The following is a 27854-nucleotide window of genomic DNA, read 5'->3' as shown; positions in this document are numbered from 1 at the left end:
GAAAGTGTCCCGTACTATGTGCCATGATGCCACATAGGAACAAGTGGCTACAAGGACTGTGTTCAGCTCCTTGTGTCTTTGGTTCAGAGACCTGCTTGTTACCTGCAAAGAGGGATTCATGTCCAAGTGCCGGTGTGTTTAGTGTTACAATAGAGGCTGAACCTCGAGTGGCCACAAATGTCTTTATTACCGCTGACGTTGAAGGCAAAGCGTGGAGGAAGGCAAAGCGGCTGCCGGCTTTCTGCCCCTGTGCTCCCCGAGGTCTCAACCGCTGTCTTCATGTATATTTTCTCACATGTATCTATTTGCATTTGTTTAGCCCACGTCGGGCACCCACAGCTGCTGGCGTTCCAATGGATGTCCACAGCCCAACTCATCCTGGGGCTCTCCCCGCTCGCAGCGGTGATTTACGGTGCAGAAGGGCGGCTCTGCCCCGCAGCACCCAGCCCAGGGGACCGAGCCCTCCCGTCCGTCTGTCCTTCCGTCCCGCCCGGGGTGGAGCCTGTCCGCCCTCCCCGCCGCGGAGCTCCCGCTCCGGCTGGAGCCGCTGGAGGCGGTGGCCGCGGGCCCGTCCCAAATAAAAGCCGGCGGTCCTGCCCGCTGCTGCCCTCACTGAGCCCCGCGGCCGCCTGGGGACGGCGCTCACCGGCAGCTGGTCATGGCCCGGCGCCTCAGCCCTGCGAGCTAGTCCCGGGGAGCTTCGCACGGACCGGCTCTGTGCTCCCGCCTCCTGCCCTGCGCCCGCTGCTCCTTCCCCGCTCCGCCCGCAGAAGCGCTGCCCGGGGCAGAAGACACTGTCCCGCCCGCGGGTGCACAAAGCCCGACCGCCCCTTCCCTCGCCGCGCCGCCATCGCACCTTCCCGCCTCCTGCCCCGGGGCCGGGCGGGCTCGCACCCCGTGCTTCGCCGCCGCTGTCCCCGCCGAGGATGCGGGTGTCGCTGCTGAGCCCGCTGCTCCTGCTGTCCCTCAGCGCCGGCCCGCACGCCGCGGAGCTCCCGGCCGCCCGCGCCAAGTGCCCGGCCCGCTGCGATGTGTCCAAGTGCCCCAGCCCCAGCTGCCCCAGCGGGTACGTCCCCGACCGCTGCGGCTGCTGCCTCATCTGCGCCGCGGGCGAGGGGGACTCCTGCGGCCGCAAGGAGGACCCGCCGTGCGGGGACAGCCTCGACTGCCGCTACCCCATGGGCAAGCGCTTCGCCAAGGGCGTGTGCCAGTGCAAGCTTAGCGCCCAGGTGTGCGGCAGCGACGGCCGGACCTACGACAACATCTGCCACCTGAAGGCCGTGAGCCGCAAGGCGCTGCAGCACGGGCTGCCCGCCGTCGCCCAGGTCCAGAAGGGAGCCTGTGAATCGGGTAGGAGCATGGTGGGACCTGTCGTGGGCTGGGTGGGTGGCTGGGCGGCGCGGGGGAGAGCTGGCTTCCAGGGTAAGAAAAATCGTGATTTTCAGTGGCCTGGGAAGACTGGGTGGCTCTAGGGACCGCTCTAGGGACCGCAAGAAGCTCCAAGGACGTGGCACCACACCCAGCTGCCAATGACACCAGCGAGCTGTGGTGTGCGGAATGGGTGCTCAGGTCCTTTCTGAACAAAGTCCTTCTCCTCAGTCCTCAGCGTGGGCTCGGGCTGGGTTTGGAAGGTTTCTCCTCGGTAGCATGGCTGTGGATGTCTTGGTGATGTGCAGGTTGCTGCTGCAGTGCACCTGTGAGAAGAGGTGAACACACTTGACAGCACAGGAGCCTGAGGGGTGGAGGGTGTTCAGCTGCCAGGGTAGCACAGCGCCCACATCCTCAGCCGTCTCCCCTTCTCAGGACAGAACTTGCTGGCAGGGCAGCAGTACAAGCTTGTTCTCATCCTGCTGGTGTCAGCTTTGTGCATCGTGTTGGTGGTGACAGCTGAGGTGTTGGGTGGCATGGCCCCTGAAGGCTGTACAGCAGACCCACAGCAGCACGGCCTGCACAAACGGAGTGGAGACCCAGGAGCACCTGTGCTCCTGGGCCATCCTTAAATGTCAATTTTGGAATTATCACTCAATCACCCTGGTGGTGGGCGTGTTAATCAGATTCACCTGACAGACATCACTAGGCAGAAAATGCCTCTAAAAACCAATCAGGACAGGAAAAGCACCGAGTAGTATATAAACCACCTAAACAATAGTGTGTCACCTGGTTTATGTTCTTCATAGAAAGGTTTTATAGTCTTGTAGAGTCTTAAGTGGGGAAAAAATGCCTCAGAACCTCTTTTACAATATAAAAATATTGACAGGATATCACATGGTCTTCTGTTTGTAGTAAAGTACTGAGGCCTTTGCTTGAATACTGTGAGATACTATGGCAACTTCAGGCTTGATGATTTAACTTTGGAAAGTTTAGTAATCATTTAAGTTAGTAATTTCTTTCTAGCATTAAAATGTGTCTCTTTATGGAGGTGTTAATGCTCCCAGAGTCTTTCCATGTACTTATTGATATGTTATTTTTAAGGGTTTGCTATTGCTACCTTTCTCATAGAGTTCCTGGAAAGACAAGTCTTGTGCATAATGGAGTTCTAAAACGTGCATTAGTGTTTCACTTATGTCTGGTGAACTACTAACCATCCTGTTTATTCAAGGCAAACTGGCCAAAATTACTGTGAGGGATCAGAGGGAATAGGGCTACTGTTGTAGCCTTTCTGTGAACAGGGGACCTTTCATACATCCTGCTCTTGAGAGAAGGTAAACCAGTTCAAACAGGGGGTATTCCTGGAGTTGCTTTAGGAGTATCTTGCCAGAGCCAAGAATTGCCCCAAATGCCAGCCTGCAGCTGCAATGATCAGTCCCTCTAGTATTTTGTAGTTATAAATTGGGTTTTACCTGTTCCTTTTCGCATAGGAATCCATTAGCTTTAGTACTCCTAAAATTTGGCTGGAACTGATCCATGTGAAATAATCAGAATGTTTAACCAAAATGAGTGAGCTAGCCTGCATCTGAGGGCTTACTGAGTCCTTGGCATTTGCTACATATGACACTTTCTTTAAGGAATCCTCTTGTATCTACTGTTAATAGGCTTAGGAATTTGGAGCCGTGAGGCAGAGGTAGCATGTTTTTTTTTCAAGCAACTATTTTAGTGTTCACTTTATTTTGGCTTTATTTTTTGTCCCAGAAACCCTCAGCTTAGATGAAGCATCTGGTTCTCTGTTAAATTTTAATTTTTTTTATTCAGTTCTACAGCTGCACAAACTGAAGCTCAAAGAAACTGAGTGTCTTGCCCAAGGTCAGACTGAGTTGGTGGTTGAGCCAGGAATAGAACTCAATTATGGTATTTAAAAAAAAAAAACAATAACATGCAATGGCTGTAATGAGAGGCTTGGAAGAAAGTTGACAGTTTAAAATTGCTGTCAATTTCTCTCTTTTCCCTGTTCTTGAGAGAAATCTGGCCTCAGATGACTCAGTTTGAAGGGATAAGCTAGTTATGAAGTAAAGCCAGTTTTACTTAACCATCCATATACTAAAACAATTTTGGATAATGGAAGCCTCCATCAGTATGACTTAGGCCCTTTTTAGAACATGCACTGACCCTGAGGAGTAGCTTCTGAAGTGTTTACTCCTGTCCTTTTTCCAGTTGCTTGTGTTGATGCTTAGTTGGAATCTGGCTGGGATGAGCCAAGAGTGACTGAGAAGCTTAGCTGTGGTTTCCTAGTGACAGGAGTCTGGTGAACAAGGATGCATTAAAAATGAGTAGTAAAGGATGCAGGAAGGAAGGGAGGAAAGAGGTGCTCAGGGTGATTGAGTGATAATTCCAAAATTGACATTTAAAATGGCTTTTTCGTTGTTGAAGTCCTGGATTAGCTTGAAGAACACAATGCCAAATTCCAAGTTCTGCATACAATGAACTAAAGGAGGTACATACTGCGTGAAGGTACAGGAGCTCCATAGTTGGTGTTCTTCAACATGCCTGTGCCCTGAAAACTCTTACTCACGCAGTTCATCTTATGAACAGACCCAGGGGCTTCTCAGAGATGCTGGTAGGAACAGCCTGCGGAACTTCAGAGCGAAGTTAAACTCCATGCTACAAATACTGGGGATTTTTTCCCTGCTTCAACACTAAATATTTATGGAGGACAACCTCTAATCAAAGACTCGTTCATACAGAGCCCTGTTTCTTAGGGGAGCAAGTTTAACAATGACACGTATTGGTCTATTAAAGTGTCAAACTCTTCACTCAAAGAATTCACTTGGTCACTTGCAATCTAAGATCAATTTATGTCAGACTCAGTTTTTTGCACAAAGGGCTGCTCTTGATCTTTCAGTACAACTTTCTTAGTACAGTTAAGAATTCCCTGCAATGTTATTTTGCTAATAGTTTCTGTGAAGAGAGTTTAAATGTCAAAAAATTTGTATTTTCTTACCTAAGATGAGGAAGCAAAAAAATTTTTTTTTTGAGTGCTATTTTGTCAGTGGAACAAGGAAACTGAGAGATTGATTAGAAAACCTTTGAGGCTGGATTTGATACTGATCATTTGCTGGTTTCTGTCCTCTGCACTGTTAAACTGAAGTCACTCTCAGAAAGTGGTCATGATGTGAAGCCTCACCCATGTCAGTCAAATCTTTGCAAGATACGATCCTAAAAGTTCAATTTCTTAAGAGAAATGTTTGAAATACAGTTAATGGATAAGTGGAGTCATTGCACATGGTTGTGCATGGGGTGTTTGGAGTGTACCCATACATAACCTTGAAGATAGAGAGGAATAACTTAGTGTACAATTACTTGCATTTTTAAGAAGTTGGTCCAGTAAGAGATATTGAAGTCCTCTACTGGTGTTATTGTCATCAAAGCCTTGCAGCTGCCTGCAGCTGTATTTAGGGAAATGCTCTGCAAGATATTAACTGGAAAACCAAACTTTAGTCGCATTCCTGTGCTGTTTGTTTTCATTATGTCTGTTTAGTTTGAGTTCCTGCAGGTGAGGATGAATATTGCACCGTGTTTGGTGTATAATTCAGAGTATAGAACTTCACTGCTTTGTATAGGATAGCTAATGGGAGAGGGAGGTTCTCGTTGCATCTCTTTGAGATTCACTTGGGAAGGAGGAATAACAAGCATGTAAAGTTAGTGAGGTGTCTATGCTGGAAGGCTTGTGCCAGTCTGTCTCTGTCTGGCCCTTGGGATTGCTGCATTGCACGAGAAAGCCACTTTGGTGTTGGTTCACCAGATTGTTTTCATCTGTGCACGGTAGACATCCATTGTATAAACAAGTTGCCTGAACCATAATGTGGCATTAAACTCACCAAGGCTTTATGGTCAGTGCACAGCTATGCAACTTGATCTTAATGCTGAATTCATCAGAAAAGCTGCCCATGAACCTATGTTTCCAGCAGATGTTTCTGTTTTTTAAGCAGAGACATTATAATCTTTTATTTGTCTTTCATTTCTTTCCATGAAAGCACAGTAGGGACAGTGTTTATCCCTGGTGATCAGATCTGCCAGGTTGCACTCCACCCTTAGACATAATAATTTTGCTGAATGCACAGATCTTTTCTGAAGCTGGTTTTAAAAGGGGGATGGGGAAATAGCCTTAAAAGAATGAGTTTCCCAGGCTCACAAATTCTTAATGAATATAAAATTGTGGATTGTAATACAATGTATTGTCTTTAAGAAAGCAGTGAATGTGATTTGATGTAATTCTACAGAGACTAAGTTGGCAGATATTCAGAAATGTTCAGTCTTTTGCAAATGTAAATTGGTCCGGGTTTATTGTCTTCAGTGGGATTATGATGATTATTTCTGCTGAAATTTTTTTCCAGCTCTTTTCATACTAGGTTAACTACAGATTTGTTGGAGTTGTTCCTGGTTTTACAGCAGTGTTAATGAGATTGGAGTGGGTCTATTGTCTCGATAAGTAAAGTAAATAAAACACTATTGAATGAACTCATAGCCTGTAGATAACGTCACTATCCAGGAAAAATCTTAAGGTAATAATAAGGATACTCCTACGTGACAGGCACTTGAGCTTAGCCATGCAAATCCAGTGTAGTTGGAGCCCACAGAACTGGAAATGTAAGATCACTCTTTACAAAATAGGCTGAAAATCTTTAGCTCTTCTTTATGCACTTACATCAAAATCTGGATTTTGAGTGTTTTGTGAGAGGAGCTGGAGACCTGAAGATCTAATAGCTTAATTGAAATGATAGGATCAAAGTTCAAGTAAGCTGAAAATCTGTTTGATTTTTGGGGAAATCTAGTTCTTTTGACTAAGAAATCCGTAGACAGCTAAAGACTCATACAGTATAAATTTGGTTTTGTTTCAAGTATGACCTGGTTGCAGCACCTTTGATATCTTGGTTATACAACAGATGGTTAATTGGATTAAATTATGTCTTCTTGCCGAGACAAATTAGCTGTGATTAGTTTGAGATGATTTTGAACATTCAGTAATACCATTGGAAACAATGCATGTTGTTGAGAGACCTTTGAAAAACTACACGGCAAATTTCAGGGGGTAAATTGGTCAAAATCTGCAAAGGTGCTGTGAACTCAGAGCTGTTACATGATCAACCCAGCAGAGATCCAAGAGCTGTGTGGGGCTTCACAAAGGCAGCAGGAATGTGTATGTAGGGAGATACATATTTAATTTTATATTTTAGTAAGAACAGTAGCAGCAGCTAGTGTCTACCAGCTAATGCAAATTAAAGGATAGATTCTGCTACTACTAATTCTAGTACTACAGTTGTAACACTTGTATTCAGGGTGACCTTATACAGTGTTGTATGTTGCTTCCTTCTGTTCCTCAGGCTGCAATTCCTCCCTTTTGAAGTGTATTGAGAACTTCTGATTAAAACCGTCAGTGTAATAATTATGCATTAAAATGCTATTAATAATAACCAACACTTCAGTTCCCTTAAATAGGGCTGCATATGTGAGAGTAAATGTGAGTTTGCAGTTACGTCTTCCAAGTCCATAGTTTGAGGTCCTGGCACATCATATAATGTGTTTAAAGGTTCTGATCCCTTCCAGCTTGCACAAATTGATTCAAGAAAGATCAGTTTCCATGAAGGCATCTCAACTTTGTAAGTCAGTTTTCACCAGTATTTGATCCCCACTAGAAAACAGTGAGAACAGTTCATCTCTAATCAGACCAGTAGATCTTCAGCCACATCTTTCATACAAAGTTTGAGTCTCTGTTAATTCTTGATCCTCCTTTGTTTCGGGTTTCTCTTTATTATATAGTGCAGGTTTGGATTTATTTTCAAGTTTGAGTATTCTTGTCTTCTGACCAGAGCAGGGAGGTTCTGGACTTCTGCTCAGACTGAGAAATATTTCCACTATGGTATGAAAAGAAGACAAACTTTGTTTCAGTTTTACAGTCTCTTCTCTGTATGCTGCATTTTATTTCCTTCATCTCTTTCCATGCTTACGTTTATCCACTGCATCTTTCAGACGCTTTCTCTCTGCCTCCCCCAAATCCTACTTGGAAAGCCACTGCCACCCACGATGTTTACCTGGTGGCTAGTCAGGAGTGATGCAAAACTGAGTTCTTTGGCAGGCATCTTCCTCTGCTTTTGGCCATGTGCAGTGCTGTAACAATTTGGCATGGGCAGAACAGTTCAGCACTCAGCAGATGCAAAGGGATTTAGTTGCCCTGACTCACATAGAGCTATGCTGATTTACACCAACTGAAAGCCTGCATTCATCATTGTTTTCCCCCCAGTTCCATGCTAGTTTATCAGCTGAGGGTCTATCCAACTGTCTTTCATTGATGCATGGTCATGTCTACTAAGAAAAATGTGATGGTAATGTTATATCCTGTCAGGGACCACTTGTTGTATATGCAAGTGTTCAAAGTCATGTTAGTAGACTTCAAAGGATATACTGCATAATCAGGCAAGCTGCTTGTGAACTGAAGGTAAGATAAATCTTCAGTGGCCTAGTAAGCAAAATAAATAACAGTATATTGTGCTTACATTTGACTGTCCTCTGTGATTCCTGTTTGCAATGTCTCTTTTAAACTAAGTCCTAAAACAAGCATATTCAGTTAGTTAGAGGGATTTTTCAGAATGCATGAGAATGTACATAAAAATAATGGGCTGAATCTAGTCTTGCCAAGCTGTTCCTTTTGTTTATTCTGTATCATATAAATTTAGCTTGCTAAATGTAAGCATAGTTTCTTTCCCTTCAGAAGTAAATCCCATACCCAGTAACAGGAAAAAGGACTCACAGACTTCTGTGAAGAAATACCCAATTGTCTTGACCTGGTTTCTTCAATCCTTTTTCTTTTGTACCAGTGCTGGGTCCATTCATTAAGTTCCTGTCTTTGCTTTAGGTCTTTTGCTTACTGTGGTAATGTAAGGCCTTGCACTTAACTGACTTCAAAGGTCCTCTGACACTTTCCAGTGAAAGCTTCCTGAGAGACTGTAGGAACTATAACAGTTCTCTGTCACTCCCTATCTAATAAATTAATTCAAATAATAGAATAGACCAGTGACACATCTTTTTTGTCAATAGATTAGACTCCTTTGTGCTGTAATCTTTATATTTGTCCCAAATAATTTACAAGTTACAAGGTTTAATGGTCATAAAGCACCTGTAGATAAGGATTGCTCAGAACGATCAGAGAATTAAAATTACACAGACTGTGAAAATGCATGAGAACTCAAACATTTCTCTCCTTTCTGTGTATCTTTACTTTCTGTTTGATGCCTCCTACCTGCTTTCCTTTTAAAGACTTGGCTAAAGGGGCAACTGATGAAAGAAAAGTATATACTTTCTTAAGACAGAATCTGTGTCTGGACTCATTGCTATGTTATGTGACCTAGAAGTAGGCAAATCTCAAATCTTTAAGACCAGGTCTTGACTTCGTATGCAAGAGCTACTGTGGAGTAAATTCATCCTTCAGCGTGAGTTGAACTTAGAGTAAATCATGATAGTGCAAAGCATCACTTCCAAAGAATTGATAATATTTAGAAATGAGAATTTGGAGCCTCTTTTTCCTGACTAAATGGCAGAAAGTGTATCTCCTGGGATAAACATGTGCTGTTGTACAAGATTTGAAAAAGTCAAATGTTATTGCTGTACCTGGTTACAACTTGTTTACACTGTTCCTTAGACCCTATATTTAATTTTAAAGCATCAGACTGTAAACATGAAAGACTGCTATTTGAGTGTGGTAATATGTCCCCTGTCATATGTTTAACATATGTGGTGATATGTCCCTGTGTATTAGGGATTGCAGAAAGTAGGACATTCTAGCACAAGGAGTAGTATTACTTTAGGATGTTGTGATGTTAGAATCCAGGAGGTTTAGATATTAGAAGCCAGGATATTGTGGGCTTTTTTCTCCTCTGTAAGATCTTCATTCCACACAATTATATTCACTATTTATAAATGCTTTGTGTAGTGCTGCTTAATGTAGTACCACACTGGCTTTTGTAAAAACTTTTAGTAATCTATTGCTAGGCCCAGCTGCATGGGGCAGCTTAAATGTGAATTTGCAAAACTTTTTAGGGGCAAAGGTGGTGATTTACAGCAGGTTTCTAATGTGTCTACTTCAACAAAATTAGAACTTGGGTTTTAAATGTGGCTCCCAAATGCTGCAGCTGTATTACTCAGCACTTGTTAGACCACATATAGAATACTGCATCCAGTTTTGGATCCCTCAATATAAGAAAGGCATTGACAAAATGGAGTTCAGGAGAAGGTCATGAGGATGGCTGGGGGGACTGGACATATCTCCTGTGAGAAAAAGCTGAGTGTACTTTGCTTGTTCAGCCTGGAGAAGAGAAAGCTCAAGAATGACCTAACAGCAGCCTCCCTGTACTCATGAGGTAACGAGGAAGATGAAGCCAGGCCCTTTACAGGGATGCATAGTAAGAGGATGAGAAACAATGGGCACCAGTTGAAACATGAGTCTCAACAAGAGAGGTTCAGACTAACTATAAGAAATTACGTCACAGGGGACAGTGAAGCAGTGGGACAAGTTTCCTAGAGTTTCTGGAGTTTCCATCCTTGGCAGAATTTTGCAAATCCTAGCTGGACAGAGCCCTTGAGTAGCCTGGTTTGCCTTTGTAGCTGACACAGCTTTGAGCAGGAGGTAGAACTAGAGACCTCCTAAGCTCCTTTCCAACCTTACCTATACTACAATCCTGTATGTTTTGGTCAGTAGTTAGTAGTTGTCCTGAGAAAAATGCTTGAGATAGGGCTTGTAGACTTTAAGAAAAGTCAAAGAACTTATAGCTAAGTTAAGAATTTATAGCTGTTATGCTGATGTTTAATTTTCTCAGGACCAAGCAAAATGCTAGATAAGTTTTGAACAATCCTAATGACTTTGATTCCTTTTCCAATACCTGTTTGGAAACTTGTAGTAGGAGAAACTGACCAATTCAAGACAGGTTTATCTCTCCTCCTTGCTAAAAAAAGGTATTGTCTTATTAACATATCCAATTCTTTCTGCTAGTATAGGTCACCTACAGTCCAACAGCCCAAGATACAAATTCAACTTCATAGCAGATGTGGTGGAAAAGATTGCACCTGCAGTTGTTCACATCGAACTTTTCCTCAGGTAACACTTTCCATTCTTTTTGTTTCAGTTCCATTGTTTAACAAAGGTCTACAAAGTTTTTTCAGTGTAGTAATTTTCCTTTTGAATTTGTGATATTTACAAAATACTCTGAAACATTACAGCAGGCTCATTTATCCAGAGAACCACACATTTGTGTGTTTTGTTCCTGTGCAGTAGATTTTATTGGGTTTACAGTCTTTACAGTACTTTACATACTGTCTGCCCTGAAATAATTCTTTCATCATTGAAGGTCTCTTCAGCCTTCACTACCATGTGTTGCTTGTTACATTATCATCTCAGTTTAAATAAAAAAAAAATAATCCAGAAGGTAAGCTGGAAAAACATAGCTCTTTGTTGCTTATACTGCTTTTAATGAGAGGTGATTTTATTTTGGCAGGGAGAGCACTAAGAGGTAGAATGTTGACCAGATGTAACCTATCTAAATACAGAAATTACTTCTGATGGGGAAAAAAGTGCTAAATTTGCTGACTAGAACATACCAATATTCAGTGTACTGAAGCTGGAGCTGAGGTGGCAAGTTCAACATTGAGTGCTCAAAACAACCTAGGAGGCAGGTTTAAATGAGAGTGCTAAAAACAACCTGCTGTCAGAACAAATTACTGCAAATATTACATGTACTCCATTATCTGAATGTCTTTCTACCTGGAGTACTCTGACTTGACATAGGCCTATGAATTTGTTGGAGAATTTTTATAGACTTTTTTTAATATGCAAAATCAAGAAAATCATGTTTTCGGAGACATAGCTTCATGCACATGGTGACTGGTCTTTTGAGACAATGTTACAGCTGTAGATGTTTAAGACCTTTTCCTATGTAGTTAAGATTGTTTTTGCTTTCCCTATAAGTAGATGTTTGTCTAGCACTAATCCTGGGCACTAATTGTGATACGTCTTCCTGGGATTGGCTCCGATTCTTTACTGCTGAACAGGCCACAACTTTCCAACAATATCCTAATATGGACCACATCTTGGAAGAAAGAAGAATTTGTGGACCTTTTTCTCATTTTCTACCCAGGCACTTTCTGTTCCACCATCAAATCTAAGGTCATTACTGCAGCTGTTCAGAGAGAAAAGTCATAGTACTTCAGACAGTTTATAAAGTTTTTTAACTGTCTGTGTTGCAGGACATGTTGTTTCCCATCAGGTTCTACCCATTGCTAGTCTTTTTCATTTCTTTCTTTCACATTTCTAGTCCTTTTGTCCTCCAAAATAATTTTCCTTTTGGTTTGCTTTTTCCTGCCAGTCTATGCTTGGGCTTCATGATCCTCTTAGACCTCACTTCTTCTTTTATGCCTCTGTCCAGCTGCAAGGTTCCTTCTTCCTCTTCCCTTTTCCCAGTAGAGGATCAGTCCATTTGTCAGACCGATTATTTCCTGTCATTGTTTTCTTCTCGTATAAAAACAACTACTACTGGGATCAGATGGGCTCCTGCTTCTTTTTTTTTTTTTTTTGGTCACCTAGCCTCTGTGTAAGGAAGCCTATAGACAGAATTGGAAACCAAAGGAAAAGAACCCTGCTGGTTTTCTGTAAACCTCAGTTCCTATATCCCCGACTGACTAAAAGAAGTCACAATTTTCAGTAGAGGATCCTTTTTTTTGTAATTTTTTTTTTAATTTAATTTTAGTAAGGGTTGTAAAATTCACCATCAAATGCTTTGTTATTTCTCAGGGTGAAAGGTGGTAAATGACATCTAATGCAATCTTCTCTTGTGTTTCCCTTATGACATACAATTACTTGCTTTTTGTACAGGCACCCTCTTTTTGGTCGAAATGTCCCACTTTCCAGTGGATCTGGGTTTATTATGTCTGATTCTGGTTTAATTGTGACCAATGCCCACGTGGTGTCAAGCACCAATGCAATATCAGGGAGACAACAACTGAAAGTGCAGCTACAGGATGGAGATACCTATGAAGCAACCATCAAAGACATTGACAAGAAATCTGACATTGCAACAATAAAGATTCATCCTAAGGTGAGTGGCATAAAGAGATGAATGACTTCATTTGGCAACTCTATTTCAGTTTTGTTTAGTACAGAGCAATTGGCTGGAATATATGTTTAGGGATTGCCTGGAAACATATCTGTGGGAAACAATTTCCAGGCTTGGAAATTTTTCATATCTTAAAATTAAATTACTTTGTCTTCTCTGCTAGAAACTGCTAAAAACTAAATAAAAAAAAAATGCAGCTCATTTCATATGTGGCAAAATTCTGCTATCTTTACCTGAAGACCCAGGCTATTTTGGCTAATTCTACCTTTGTGCCAATATGCAAGGACTGCAGGGTGGTGCATAGTGTAGAGAGAGTGGCAGGCTGATCAACAGCTGTTTTGTATGCTGTTTTTAGGAGGAGGAGGGAACAATCTGCTGAAAAATGGGGAAATCTCTTTCAGAATCTTGGTGGCTTTTTTTTCCTGGGTGAAATTGCAAGGAACTACTGCTAACTGTTTGTTTCTGAAGACACTTTAAAACAGCAACACTCCTGGCATGTGCTTTGGGTATATGATAGTGAGTGGCTCTTTCATTAATATAATGGAAAGTGTATGTTGCTAACTTGTTGCTAGTTTTTAATCTTCCCAATCAGGTTATTTTCAAGTATAAACTAATGCATATTTCTTTCTTTCATTTAAGAAAAAACTACCAGTATTGTTACTGGGACAGTCTGCTGACCTGAGACCAGGAGAATTTGTGGTGGCAATTGGAAGTCCATTTGCCTTACAGAACACTGTGACAACAGGTATTGTCAGCACTGCTCAGCGAGATGGCAAAGAACTCGGCCTGCGGGACTCAGACATGGATTACATTCAGACAGATGCTATTATTAATGTAAGTACTAGGCATGTGATGAGTTTCCCTTTACAGTCCTTCCCCACCAATTCAGTATGGAAATGCCTGCTTTGAAAAATGAATCCACTAAATAAAAGCAGCTTTGTTTAAAATCAGTGATAGACTCTTATTTTATAAGTGACTATGCAGTGTCTATAAGATGTGCTGTGAAAGGTATGACGAATAAAGCTACCCTCTGTGAGGTTGTCTGTTGAGATATTGCATAGGACAGACCCTTCTCATTCTGTAGATCTTGTGCAGTATCACATGGTTGTATCAACCAGCAGTAAATCAATACACTTCTCTCTCTGCTTGCTGAGTTGCTCTGGCCAAAGCAAGCTGTAGAACAGAGCCAAAGTTTCTTTCATCTCCATACATTAGAACCAGATGGAGTAATCAAATTGATACTATCTGCTTCAATTTAGTGACAGGACAACCAGGTAAGAACTTAATTAAAGGGCTGGGGTTTTTTTATTGTTATTCCTCTTTTCCCTCTGCACATCACCTACTCCAAGTAAGAATCCAGATGTGAAGTAACATAAAGACTGAGATACAGTTTGGAACTAAGTGTCCTAGCACTGCATGTCATATAAAAATACATGAAAATAATGACCCTTCAGAGCAACCTGGAGGGATCCAGAGAGCTTAAGTGAAGTCCTTGGGTGTGTATTTAACTTGTGCTGATTCTGAGAAGAGCACTGCATGCATATCTGGAGTAGAAAATAGCTTGAAATGTTATAGTTTAAATCTGTTATACATTGAAAGGAAAATATTTTCAAGATTTATTTGTTGGACTCAATGTCAAATTTGACATATCGTAACACAACATTTTACATTACAAAGTGCTTCACAAATGGTTATTGTCACAGACTTGAGAGAAATTGTATAGGGGGATAAAAGAGTGTAATTATTTTTTTGTGCTAAGATATGACATAAAAGTGAACTTTTTCAAAAAGCGTTGTATGATCCAGGAACTGAACCTCTTCAGACATTTAATTAGAATTACTCTCTTCAGTTATTTAAGGAGACTAGGAAAACTTAGGCAAGATGGGTAACTTGGGAACACACACTGAATTGAGAGACAGAGACAGAATTAGAACGTGGAATTCTTGACTTCTTGCTTATACACATTTTTCAAGCTCAGACTCCTTCCTGGTGTGTATAGTTAGGTAGTCAGTGCCCTCCAAAGCTAATGAGCAGGTTTAGTCAAGGATAGCAAAGCGTGTCAGATAACACTAGACCAAAGGAAGAGTGTGATAGCAGAGGAGGTGAGGATAATGGCAATATACTTGAGTTGCTTTGCCATCTGAGACCACAAAATATGAAGATGGTCCCTGGCATAAGGATGCTTTGTGCTTAGCTAATACACTGGTTTTCTCTTGAGAATGGGAGGAGTTTCAGAGCTGGTCTATTCAGAGCATTCCTGTGGCTCAGCCAAGACTTTGCTGCAGGAATGTACATGCAGCTGCCTTCTGAGAAATGCTGGGACAGCAGGAACATGGGGCAGGAGAAAACAGGGCCATATGTTCCTAGATGGAGCTATATTGCATGTGCTGTTCTTTCATTATCACATCCTTCAAGCAGAAGACAAGTGAATGAACAATGATGTGCTGAGGAAGGCCGAAATTCATTTTCTTGGTTCCTTTGTGTCATTCAGACATAAAAATCAAGTGGAGAGGTACTATATAAGGAACCAATCTGTTTGTTTAAATTTGAAATTCGAAGCTATTTTATAAACTTTGTCTGCTTTATTTTCCTGAGAATCTATAAGATTTGTGCAGTGCTATCTAAGCATAAACAGTTTGTGTCTCACATTACTGTCATGCATCACTTAGCTTTTGTTTCTTTTGACTGGTAAGTTGCTGCTCTTGGCTGTTCAGCAAACCTGCTTGAAAACTCTGGCCTCACTCAAAAACAAACTTGTTGAGCCAACGAAGATGGACAAGCAACTTCCCCAGCTCATTTCCTGTGGTCCTGTTGCATGTTTCCTTTGAAAGCCATTAGGTATTAGGCAATTTTGGGCTGCTCAGAGCTGCTACATGCCGTCCCTAGAGAGGGTTGCATATCTGTGGTTACTAAATCAATCCTTTTGTACTAGCTACCTCATAACAATATGCTGTGATTAAGTATGAAAAAACTGCATTCTTCTCCAGTGGAGAGTGAGAGACTGTCAGGGTTACAAACCAAAGTGATGAATAAAACTGTATGAGCATCTCACTGAAGTATAACTTTAAATAACAATTAATTATTTCAAAACCTTGTTCTGACAGTCTTCAGAAGAATCAAAATACTAGTTTTTAGCTATTTAATAACTCTTCTTAAACTTATGGTCTAACTACTTGGAGTGGTAAGTTGTAGATCCTAACTCAAGGCCTGTTTATGAAATGAAAATAATTCTAATGATAAGAGCTGAGGAATGGGTGGGGTAAAACCTACTTGTAATCTTCTGTGATCAATACTGTGTCCATCAGTGCTGCCTAAGAAATGACCTCCTCTCTTTAATTTACCTACAAACAAAATACTGTTGGAAATTAGAATTGCATTTCCTATAGTGAAGCACTAATTTATTGTTCCCTTATGTCATTTTTACAGTATGGAAACTCTGGAGGACCTCTAGTTAACCTGGTAAGTCCATGTGAATTGGTTTTGTTTGTCGGTTGGTTTGTTTAGTTTCAAGCTAGTTTGAAATAAGTGGGAGAATGTTCTTTTGGAGAGATTCGTAGGTCACACCAGCTTCCATTTGTTCAAGCTAATGAAGCCAGTGCAAACTGTGCAAATTAGATCTCAGTTCATACACCATAGGAAAACATTTCCCCATAGAGCAGACGAAATCTTACATAGCAGTGAGGAATATGGGACGTGGTATGAGCAGTTATGCTCATTCACACTGTGGAACCTGGGATGCACAACAAAGATGAGACCTAACCTGCACAACTATTTTAAAATAGATGCCTTTAAACCAGCCCTGGTTTTGCAGGTCAGTGAACTGTGGCTGTAGTGGTAGTAGAGAGCACTCTTGCTGAGTGGTCCTTGGATGAACAAACTGTACTGTAATCTCTCTGGCCATCCCAGTTAAATGCAAAATGGATAATGAATCAGAGCCCAGATCCTCCCTTACAAGTAATGTTTATTTCTGGAGTGATTACAACACTCCAAAATTTCTTATGCAAGCTTTTAATGTGAAATGCTAGGCAGTGAGCTGAACCCTGTCACTTAAGAGCAAATTAATTGGGTGTTGTCTCTCAACAGGATGGTGAAGTTATTGGGATTAACACTTTGAAGGTCACAGCTGGAATTTCTTTTGCTATTCCTTCAGACCGTATCACTCAGTTTCTCACAGAGTCACAAGACAAGCAAAGTAAAGGTAAAGTCTGCAAGAAACAACGTCGTCTTCCAATTATCATCCTGATCCTGGTGAAGTGCCAGAAGACAGGGTTCTGGGGTCCTATTACTGAAAGGACCAGCATCATTTTACAGTATAAAGCACCACAGACTTGGAAATAGAAAACAATTTCACAGAGGTGGGAGAGATATTTTATTACTCAAACACCCAAGGAGCAGACAGTATCTTTAGAAATCTGGGAAATAGGGCCTCTGAGGATAGTGGGGACACAGATGAGTCATCACTGTCTCAAATGATTTTGAGAACAGATGATGACTTGGTGAAGGAGTCTTCTTTTATTTATTGTCCAAGGAAAAAGGAGATTAAGGTGTACTGTGGAGAATAAGGTGAAAACCTTTATAAACACCTGTCCGCAGATGGAGTGTAGTGTATGTCTTGTCAGTAGAACCTGATCTTTATTTTAACATGGTCATCTATGTCAGTACTATTATTATGATAGACTCTCAGACCCTGGTGCAAGAAGGGCTGTGTACTAATTTGTGAAGAAATACATGGGAAGATGGGAGAGAAACAGGAAAAAAAAGAATGGCCTCTGCACCAAAGAGCATATAAATCTAAATATACTGGCAACTGACAACTGCAGTACTTGGGACTTTTTTTATGTGCCTGCATTGTATCTGTCACCCTGTTCTAGGTGTCATAGTAAATGCTGCACAGCTGAAGCTGATCTAATAATGCTGCATGCAGGCCAAATCTTGCTTGCTCTTTTGCTTGCCAATTTATCTCTCCACACCCTACTACTCATCTTTTATCATGAGTGTTGGCTGCTGCTTCTTCTCTTGAATCTTTTTGCTATTAATCTTGTCTTCTCCTGAGTTCATCCAGTTCCTGATGCCAGGGTTGTTTCCCCACACCATTGTCCTCTGTGTTCTTTCAAATTCTGTTATTTCAGAAACTTCCCTTAGTTAGAGGTTTTAAAGTTATACATCTCCTTGTATATATGAGACCATCACAATTCTGATGAGTCTCCTCATCTGTGTTTTGCTTAATTCCATAAATTATGTTATTTTCACTGTTGATTTGAGGGGAGTTATGGGAGGTGTAGATGAAAGAAGTTGTTAATTATGTGCTGAAAAGTATATTTCAAATTAGCTGACATAATTTGTTTTTGGCCAACAAGTCAAAAGGCCTGTTTATTCACCCAGTTTACTAACTGATTGTTGGCTTTTGAAACAAACAGGTCTGTACCATTAGTGGTTACCATTCAGAACCAAACTTCTCATCCCAAACCAGGGAGGAGCAGTGGCTCATCCTGCAGGAATGGCCTTAGAGGCACAAACACAAGCCTTGAGCAGAAAGCCCACCATCTACTAGTGGTTTCCTGGTAATGGGCTGGAAAGTCAGTGAAGGTTAGAGATACCACTGAAATCAATCACCTTGCTCCTTCAGGCACCTTTGCCTCTGGAAAATGATGTGCCTGCTGAGCCCAGCTAAGGGCCCGGAGATAACTTTGCCTATGGAACCCCAAGAAAAAAACACTGTGGAATATTCAAGTTTATATTGTGATTGTAACGTACAGATTTTTAGGTTTTTTTAAGCATTCACATTATCACCTAATCAAAAGGATTCACACTTTCTCTTAGTGTCGGTGTGATTGTCACTGCAATTTTAATGTGGTGGGTTTTGGGTTTTGGTTTTTTTTGGTTTTGTTTTTAGTTTGTTTGTTTGGTTGGTTTTTTGTTTTCGTATTTATTTATTTATTTATTTATTTACTTTGCTTCTCTGAATTACCTCTTGTACCTTTAGGCTACAGGTAGAACAGCTGTTTAGAAGTCATTTAAAATCGATGCATCTCTTGATGCATAGAGATATTTTCACCATGTATTTGAGCCCTGGTTTGTAATTTTTAGGCCTTTACTAATAATTTTCAGGTTTATTGTATATTTGTTATTTCTTGGCATAATGAATTTATGAAGAAGAATTTTTGGGATTTTTTTTATTATGTCTTGTTTTGCTCCAGTTATATTGCAGTAGTTTCACTGGAATCTTCCCTTATGGTACAGTTAAGTCATAGGAAGAAGCTTAAGGATATTACCATATTACTCTTAATACCATATTGCCTGAAGATGATAAAATTCCTTTAGGATACCCCTCTTTCCAGATTTACTCTGGAGATCAGATAACTATCAGTTTTATATAAAATATAACTAAATTCTTTAAAGTCCCATCTGTTGTACATTTCTGTAAATATCTGATCTACTAAAGTACAGAAGCAGAGAGGAAGAAAAGGAGAGGATGGCATTTGAATGAAATATTTGCCCTGACTGTTGTTATCTAAAAATTTGATATTACCTAATGCATCCGTAATACATAATAATACCTAATGTATTTTCTACCGAAGATTTACCGCACTGCAACAGAGATTTTGTCTGTTGGTCTGAAAACCTGTACTAATTTTAAGTTTATCCTCCTTTCATAGTTAGGAATTTCTAAACTAGTGCATGAAGTGTGTCCATCTATATCTCAGTTGTAACCAGCTGTGTACTCTGTCTTTACCTCTGGAAGTAATTTATCCTTAAGCATTGGCTGATTCTTTTACTCCAGTGTCTTTTTTTAGTATCTTGTAAAAATTTCTTACTTTCAGTTTTGGCTCTATCATCTATTCGTAGTTTAGACTTGAGCAAAACAGTAAAACTAGAAAGTGTTTAAACTTGTATCCTTTAGGATGGAAGAGAATAAGTTAGCAACTTGACAAAATATTAAAGAGAAAATTCAGCCTAAGAGGTCAGCCTGGCCTCTTATATTATGTTTACAGAAAAAGAATAAACCTTGTTTCAGATGGGCAAGGAGAAATGGGGGAGTTCTGTATTGACTACATCCAACAAATCGTTTCTGTGAATCCTCATTTACATCCTCAGGACACTGTGTTAGTTGTGATTGAGCTATATGCTTATCTGTGTATTTGGATGATTATTACTGATAATTATTACCAATAATCACAGGGGCTGCTTAGGAAGCTTGCTGAGTATAGATTCAGACTACTGATTAAATTCAGCTGTACAGTTCTTATAAAAGGCATACTGCACACAGTTCACATTATAGACTTGAGCTGTCCTCGGTTTCTGTTTGGCAGTGGAATATCATACATGCTTTCAGGACTGCTCATGCAATCTGCAAGATGAGCTTCAAGTGCAAAAGTAAATAGCAGAGAAACAGGAGTTTTACCTGCCACTTGAATAAAAAGTACAGGATCCATTTCTTCACTTATAAATCTTGGTGAAATCTTGGCGCCACTGAAATCAACTGCAGAGAGTTGCTCTTGCCCATAAGAGTTTGAGTAGATGACCCTTTAGTTTGGATTTATCAGTTCTTTTTGCCATGGTTTATAAGCCATAAACACTCTTGCCTTCAGCTGGTGTTTATCTGTCAGGTTTGTATCTCTACTGTTACAAGATCAATAAATAAAGTTTAACAGTAGAACAAATGTTTTCCATACTGTGGAACAAATCTCTGTAAACAGTGAACCAGCTCTAGATACTTGGGGTTAGCTGCTTGTGACATTCTATTAACACAAAACAGATTTAAGTTTAAACTAGTGGTTGAGGTTGATTTGATTGACTTTTTAACTTTGGAACTGGTATTTAATCTGGCCTGGTGTTTACAAAATTAAATGAGATTTGAGTATCTCTCTCTGCTGTGCTCTGCTCCAACTTTAAGCCACAATGGTTTTGCATTTGCTCAACCTGATTTTTCCAACATACAAACCTTCTTTTAACTACTGCTGGGACTGCACACTTGTGATGTACTTAGTACATCAGTTGTAAAACCTCACTTTATTCCTGTTCTTCTAATTATTTTTCATTCTGCCTCATGATTGCTGCTAAAGTAACTCATAGCTCACAGATGTTAGTTTTACTTTGTACAACTGCTATTTGCAGTGTGGTAAGCTTACTGCAGAGAGAGGGCAGAAGGCCTTTTTGAATTTTAACACATGAACAGGGGTGAAATAATACCACAAAGATGAAGATAGAATGAAACTTTTAGTTTTGAAGTCTTTAGTTACTAGATTTATTTTTTTCCCTAAAGCCTTATGTTTACATGTATCATTAGGCACTGGGGAAATAATTCCCTTTGACTCAGCAGCATTTCTGCTGTGGTTTTTCATTCTTGCTGGTTTGTTTCTTCCAAATGAATTTCTTTTGTCCCTTCTTTCATTTTTCATTTTTCTTTCACGGGAACATTCCTGTCTCAGCCCCCAGAGTATCCTTTGTGCTTCTGCGTGTTTCTGTATAACAGAGGCAATGACCAACAGCAAATTGTTTAATGCAGAGAACTGTCATTAGAGAGTCTGTCACTGATGTGCCTTTTGAAGGGCACATTTAATTGTCATCATTTAACTATCCACATAGCAGGGGCCAGGGGATTATCTTCAGGTGGGATAATTATCACATTTGGATATTTTTAAAAAGTGAAAGCTTACATGTATGCCATGTAGACTAGAGAAGCAGTATGAGCTTGTTCATGGCCCTCTTGAGACTTCGATTCTGAGTAATTGGACTTCATGACACTCTCACAATAGCTGATTTGGATCTTAATAGTTTCACTTCAAAATAGAAAGGAGAGAGAACATTTCAGAGCAAAGCAGGGATGACAGTTACAGATGTAAGACTGTGTAGAGTGTAGTAAATCCAGTGTTTAGTAGTCAACATTTTCAGTGACCCTGATGGGAATATTGGACATGCATAAGATTCAGAACTAGTTCCTTTACTTGGGAGTATTTTTCTTGGAAAGAATAAGAGTTAGAGGAGTCCGTGTACATCATCTTTTTCCTCGCATGAGAACCTGGAGAAACTCAAAGATCTTGTGAAGCACTTGTGCTGGAACAAGGGGAAATATTGTTTCATACCGGATGTAACTAAGTACTGGAGCACTCATTTCAGGAAGTCATAAGTAAAAAAATGCATTTTTTTTCATAGGACAGCTGTGCAATATTATGACTACTAAAAGCCAACTACAGAAATGTGGTGTTCTCCCTAAAGGAGTGAATTTTCACCATTTAAAATTAGAGTCCTGGCTAATTTTAGAGTAGTTTGTATTGGCAGGGACTTTTAAAGGTCATCTAGTCCAACCCCCCTGCAATGGTCAGTGACACCTTTCACTAGATCAGGTTGCTTAGAGCCCCATCCAGCCTGACCCTGAATGTTTCCAGGGTGGAACATGTACCACTTCTCTGGGCAACATGTTCCATTGTTTTACCACTCTCATCATAAAAAATTTCTTCCTTATATCTAGCCTCTGTCTCCCTGCTTTTAATTTAAAATCATTATTCCTCATCCTGTCACAACAGGCCCTGCTAAAAAGTTTGTCCCCATCTCATATAAGTCCCTCTAAGTACTGGAAGGCCTCATTAAGGTATCTCTGGAACCTTCTCTTCTCCAGGCTGATCAGTGCCAACTCTTTCATCCATTCCTCAAAGCAGAGGTGCTCCAGCCCTCCAAGCATTTTTGTGATCATTTTGGCTAAGATCTAAGTGTTGGGGTTTTTTTAACTTGCTTTTCATTCTTTGGGGTGAGAATAACAAGCCATTTGCATTACAATCAGTGTGAGTCTTTTGGTTGTCCTGTCTCAGAAAGGTGGAAATTTAAATTTCTTTAAATCTCATTTCTACATTTTAATGAGAACAGCATATGATTAAATTGTCTTGACAAGTTTCAGATTAAATGGTGGTAGGTTATGAAATTTTCCATTTGCTGAAAACATGTGGTACCAGATCACAGAAATTTCCGGAATTTCTTGAACGAAAAATTCTCACAGAGTGTAAAGAGCTTTTCTCTTGCCTTCACTTCCAGGGAGAGGGATTGTTATTCTGTACACCAAGGCTAACCAGAGTTTAAAAAGTAACCTGAATGTAGATGCTTATGATTTTGTTTAGCTTTGTTAAGCTCATACATCCTGTTTTAATTTTCAGATATTTTAGGTCATCAGAGTAGTTATTTTTGTCAGTGTTTGCCTAAATTTCTTATATATCCTCTGTGTTACTTTCAGATGGGAAGAAACGTTTTATTGGCATCAGAATGCTGACAATAACACCTGCGTAAGTATCTTAAAATGTATGATCATGCATACAAGATGTGGTCAGTAGTGGCTCAGAACTTCATTCAGCTTTCATTACAAATCTCCAGAGAATCCAGAAGTGGTCATTAGTTTCTAGAAGTCTGCAAATGTTTTAATGATATTGGTGAAATCTGAGTTCTGAGACTTGAAAATTCTGTAAATACTGATAGTGGTGGATGCCATGTTCATAGCTGAGGGAAATTAGGAAGAGCCTGAACACAGATTTTGGCTCATGAGGAGGAGGTCTGGAGTTATACCAGGTTTTATGTGACATTTAAGCAAGCTACTGCTTTCAGGTGACTGTGAGTGCCAATGACAGATCAGCTGACAGGGGGGTTAGTTTGGGTTTAGTTGTATCAGTGGAGGCCATGTGACGTAAGATTTGGTGCCTAACCATTAGCAACTACTTTCTTTCCAGTCAAAATGCTGAACTAAAGCTCCACGCCTCCATGTTAACAAAGCCGGAATATGGACACCCTCCTGCACTTCTTTACTGTCTCTTGTCTCTTACGTTGCTTTGTGCCTTGCCATTACCCAGATATATTCTGGGATAACAAATGAGGGCTCTTATGCTGGTGTTCCTTCCCAGCAGTAGGCACATTTCCAGTGTGGCGGTTGACTATGAAATTAAACAAGACAATTTCCAGCTGGGTTTGTAGTGAAGCCATTTTTGTTTATCGGGTTACACTCTTGCAATCTTCCCTGAAGGGTCAGATCCTCAGCTGGAATGAATCAGTGTAATGGCATGAACATCAGGGAAAGAAACTCAGAATGTTCCTTTGAGTAATTGTGAAGTGAACACTGTGAGATCTTACGGCTTTTTTGGCATGTTATGAAGCCATGTAAGGTGTCTGCAGGCCTTTTTTCAGAAAAAGACTACTTCCCTTTGTGTGTTTGCTTTCGTCGTTTAATTGTTAGCTTCCTGAGTAGAGTCAAGTGAAGAGGAATCTTTGCAGCCATTTTAGTTTGCTTTCCATCTTCAGGACCCCAGTTTTTCGTGGCAGACAGCAGAGTTATCCATCCTTGATCTAAACCCTTTTGTTTCTAGAAATGGGTTTTAACCCACGCTGTACACAGACCTGAAATGATGTCATCAACTCTGAAATGAGGGGATGTTTGTAGAGCCTTTATTTTGCAGCTGGTTCCTGTCTTCTTTCATTAAAAAGGGATGCACAAACAATTCCTGAAGAAAACTTGAGGAAACTGAAGTTTCCTTGGAAAAGTTTCATAGTTCTGATCTATCTGCTGGCTGAAATTATCAAAAGTTCTATTGTTCTAGATAAAGACAAATTAGGAACAACTTGCAAAATAAAAAAAGCAAAATAGGTAGCAAACTTCTGCCCCATCACCAGCCTTAACTCTTTGGGCAGAAATATCTTTTGTCCCTGTACAGCATCTAGGACAGAGAGTGCTCCTGTCCTTGTGCTACTGCTACAGAGAGCAAAATCAGGTTGTTGCAGAAGATGTATGAGACCATTAAGTAATTTTGATTCTCGCAAAATCTATGTAACTTGTTTAAATCCAAATTGAAATACCCTACGTTTTCATCACAGAACAAGGGGCAAACAGTTAATTGTTAAGTCTTTCTTCTTTTACCACAAAAAATCTAAGAATAAATAAATAAAAATTTTTGAATGCTTCTTCTTGTGTGGTGTAATCAGTGGTGTTTTCTTCTTTTAGCTTGGTGGAAGAACTGAAGCACAACAATGCTGATTTTCCTGATGTCAGAAGTGGAATTTATGTACATGAAGTTGTTCCAAACTCACCTTCCCATAGGTATGTAGAGCACATTATTTTCTTCACCATGTTTATATCTCCAAATAGATACGAATAAGGTAATATTTCTATTTATATTTAAGCAATTTCTCATACCAGTCTTGATCTGTATTTAAACAATTAAAAATTGTGCCTTTAGGTTTAAAATATTTGTACTAAGATTCTACTCACATCTACAAAATTAAATATTTCAATATCAGAGCTGTTTAAATCATGGAATTGTTTAGATTGGAAATGACCCTTAAGATCATCAAGTCCAACCATTAACGCAACACTGTCAAGGCCACCACTCATGTCCCTAATGCCACATCTCCACCTCTTTAAATACCTCCAGGGGTGGTGACTCAAGCACTTCCCTGCTCAGTCTCTTCCAGTGCTTGAAAACCCTTTCTGTGAAGAAATATTTCCTAATATCCAATCTAAACCTCCCCTCGTGCAACTTGAGGCACCCCAAATACAGTGGACAAATTTTATTTTTGTAAGGTATACTGAATATTAATAAATAGAAATTTGGATAAAATTTAAACAGGAGACAGGATGACATTCACATAAGACTGTCAGAACTGTTATCAGCGACAATACTTCATCTTAGGAAGAGACTATTTGACAGAACAGTTGCAAAATAAATAAAATGTATCCAAAAATTATTTTAGGAATTATTAAAAAGTAACGAAAGCAGCTATTCTGGATTACATTTGAACAGCAAGAGAGAAATAATTTGCGAGTACTTCAGCTGGTGCACTCTACTTGTCTTGAAGTTTTGAGAGGAGTTTAATTTCCAATGGTTGAAATAAATACTGGAGACATAAAAGCATGATCTTGTAAGTGGATGAAGTGAGTCAACCATGGATAAAAGTATTTTCTGTTTCTCCTTTGCTGTAATTTTGTGGAAGTCAAAGAGAAAGTTAAGACTCATAGTTTTTGCTGTTTTAGAAGGAAATCCTCAATCAAAAAACCCAAACCCGATTTTGCATTTATCAAGTACTACTCGTTATTCTTTTGCAGTCAAAAGGGTAGGATTTCCCTTCAATGGAAACAAAAACAAGTAACAATTTATCACGTCAGCAGAAGAGGAGGTAAATAGCTTTTGTGCTTTTTCTCTGTGTGGAGTACATACTTACTGTCTCTTTCTTCTTGTCTTCGCAGAGGAGGGATCCAGGATGGAGATATTATTGTGAAAGTCAATGGGCGTCCTTTGATGACTTCCAGTGACCTGCAAGAGGCTGTGATGAATGAATCACCTCTACTACTTGAAGTTCGACGAGGAAATGATGACTTGCTATTTAACATTGAGCCTGAAGTTGTCATGTAAATAGAATTGAGGAAGCTCTCACCATAATTAAACTCACGTATTCTGGAACACTAGATACCTCCTTTACAGCTACAGTAATTATACTTCCTGTTGACTAATGACAAGGTGGACTTACTTAATTGCCTGAGCCATTTCTGTACATAGTAGCTAGAATGACTTAAGCGATGCCTTTTATAGAAGATTTAAATTTCAGAGAAACTTAAGAACTGTCTTCTGGGGAGGAGGAGAAAACCAAATTTTGTGTAGCTGGTAGAAATGGGGCCCACTTCCAGTTCCTTCAGGTTCAGAGCAGGTTCAGTTCTGCATTTTGAAAGACCAAAATACTACTGGAAGTGAGAAAGCACAAGAAAGGGAAAATTATTCTAAAACTACAGTCATGGCTGCAGCAGACCCAAGCTATTGCAATGCATAATTGAGCTAATTTTTTTTCTATGTAACTTTTTCAATGTGAACCTATTATTGGCAAAGCCTGTATTTGTTCTTAGTGCTTCTGTGCTCCATGTCAATGCAGGTAGATTAAATCTGTAAATATCGAAAGGAACAAAAATGGTATCAGGTTATAGAGTGTTACACCTAGGTCATGCGATTTTGGGATATAGTAAATGATTCTTATAGAATTAATGCCTTATATATAAATCAAAACGATGTGCTGAACAAAGTTAAGTTTGAGAAAGTGCACAGTTTTTTAAGAATTTGATACAAACTACTTTTGCATTTTACTGGTAAGCTTTACTGTAAAGTTGTTACACTACTTTTGGCTTGGACCGTGTATGTTTCTACTGTAAGGAGATTAAAGTTTACACAAATATTTTATTGGTGCAAACCTCTTTTTAAAAAAGTCAGTCTTTCCTGTCTCTTCTGTCTGACTGGAATAGATTCTCCCAAGAGAACATTTTCTCGCAGAAAATTGGGTCCTGATGTTGTGACAGCCCTTTGCATCCTGTGATATAATTATGCTGCCCTTATTTAGACTATGTTTAGAAATGCTTTGCACACAAGTCATTTATTTACACGTTTTTCCATATTTATGAATTGTGCTTTGATGTCACTTAGAGAGTATCTAGCTGGGATGCTCGTCCTCAGTTCTGCCTGTACGTGACAAGAAGCAGAAAGGAAGAACTATAGAGCATGTCAGACTTTTGAGTAATAAACCCAGGAGAGAAATTACTAAGAGCTACATCCAAATCTCCTAGGTACCCTAAACCAAACAACTCTATTCTTCCTTACTGAGTATCGCTACAGTTCCCCTAGAGGCAGAAGAGCATTTCTTTCTGGAGCATTTTCTACAGCAAGTTGTGCTTTTGTACTTTCTGGATTTGGGTCTAGTGTCTTTGTTATGCTCTGCTGCCCCAAAGAGTAATTCCTTTTTGCATCAAGAACCTTCCCTTTTGGTTACCATCATGTCTAGAGTTTCTGGTTCTACCAACTGACTTGTGTGTAACCAGCCTTACCTCTTTGCATTTCTATGATGCCAGACATGCAGAAAAGAGCAATCTGTTCATTCCTTGCTGGCTGACTCTTGACTGCAATGATGCAGTTCAAAGGTTGATGGGGTATCATCCTTTTAAAAATTAATAGTGTTTCCATCCATCACATTATTGCCTGTGCCTGTACTAATGGCATCACCCCTTGCTGTCACTAAACAAAGAGCTGTTTTCACCCCTTAGGCGCTTAGTTGTACCTGTCGAATATTCCAACTCCTTTCTGTTAAAGTACAACCTCAGCATCCAGGCTTGCAAAAAGCTTACATGTATTCTGAACTTAGGATAGCTGTAGCATGCAGAAGGATCCTGTCATGGCTAAAGTCAAGCCTAACCATCCATGTGTGCCATGCTAGTACCGACATTTTACAGCTTGTGAGAGGTGTTTGTTTGTGACCATTGAATAATAGTAAAGAAATTATAGTATTTCTGAGTTTATTGCTAATTTTTCAGATTTTGGCCAA

The 27854-nt window shown here is 40.1% G+C and overlaps 1 protein-coding gene across 1 annotated transcript; it reads left to right on the top strand.

The window, feature by feature from the left end:
• Positions 1-632: 632 nt before the first annotated feature.
• HTRA3 (HtrA serine peptidase 3) lies at positions 633-26719 on the top strand. Its single transcript, XM_027642987.1, has 9 exons — positions 633-1350; positions 10420-10519; positions 12290-12512; positions 13170-13364; positions 15957-15989; positions 16614-16728; positions 22753-22801; positions 24502-24597; positions 25744-26719. Exons 1-9 carry the CDS (start codon positions 927-929, stop codon positions 25907-25909), a joined length of 1401 nt encoding a protein of 466 aa, XP_027498788.1. The 5' UTR covers positions 633-926; the 3' UTR covers positions 25910-26719.
• The last annotated feature ends 1135 nt before the right edge of the window (positions 26720-27854 follow it).

Source organism: Corapipo altera, unplaced genomic scaffold, assembly GCF_003945725.1.
Source record: "Corapipo altera isolate COAL_440 unplaced genomic scaffold, ASM394572v1 22, whole genome shotgun sequence".
NCBI classification, from domain to species: Eukaryota; Metazoa; Chordata; class Aves; order Passeriformes; family Pipridae; genus Corapipo; species Corapipo altera.
Note: the sequence above shows the minus strand (reverse complement) of the source record. Positions and strands in the feature narration are given on the sequence as shown.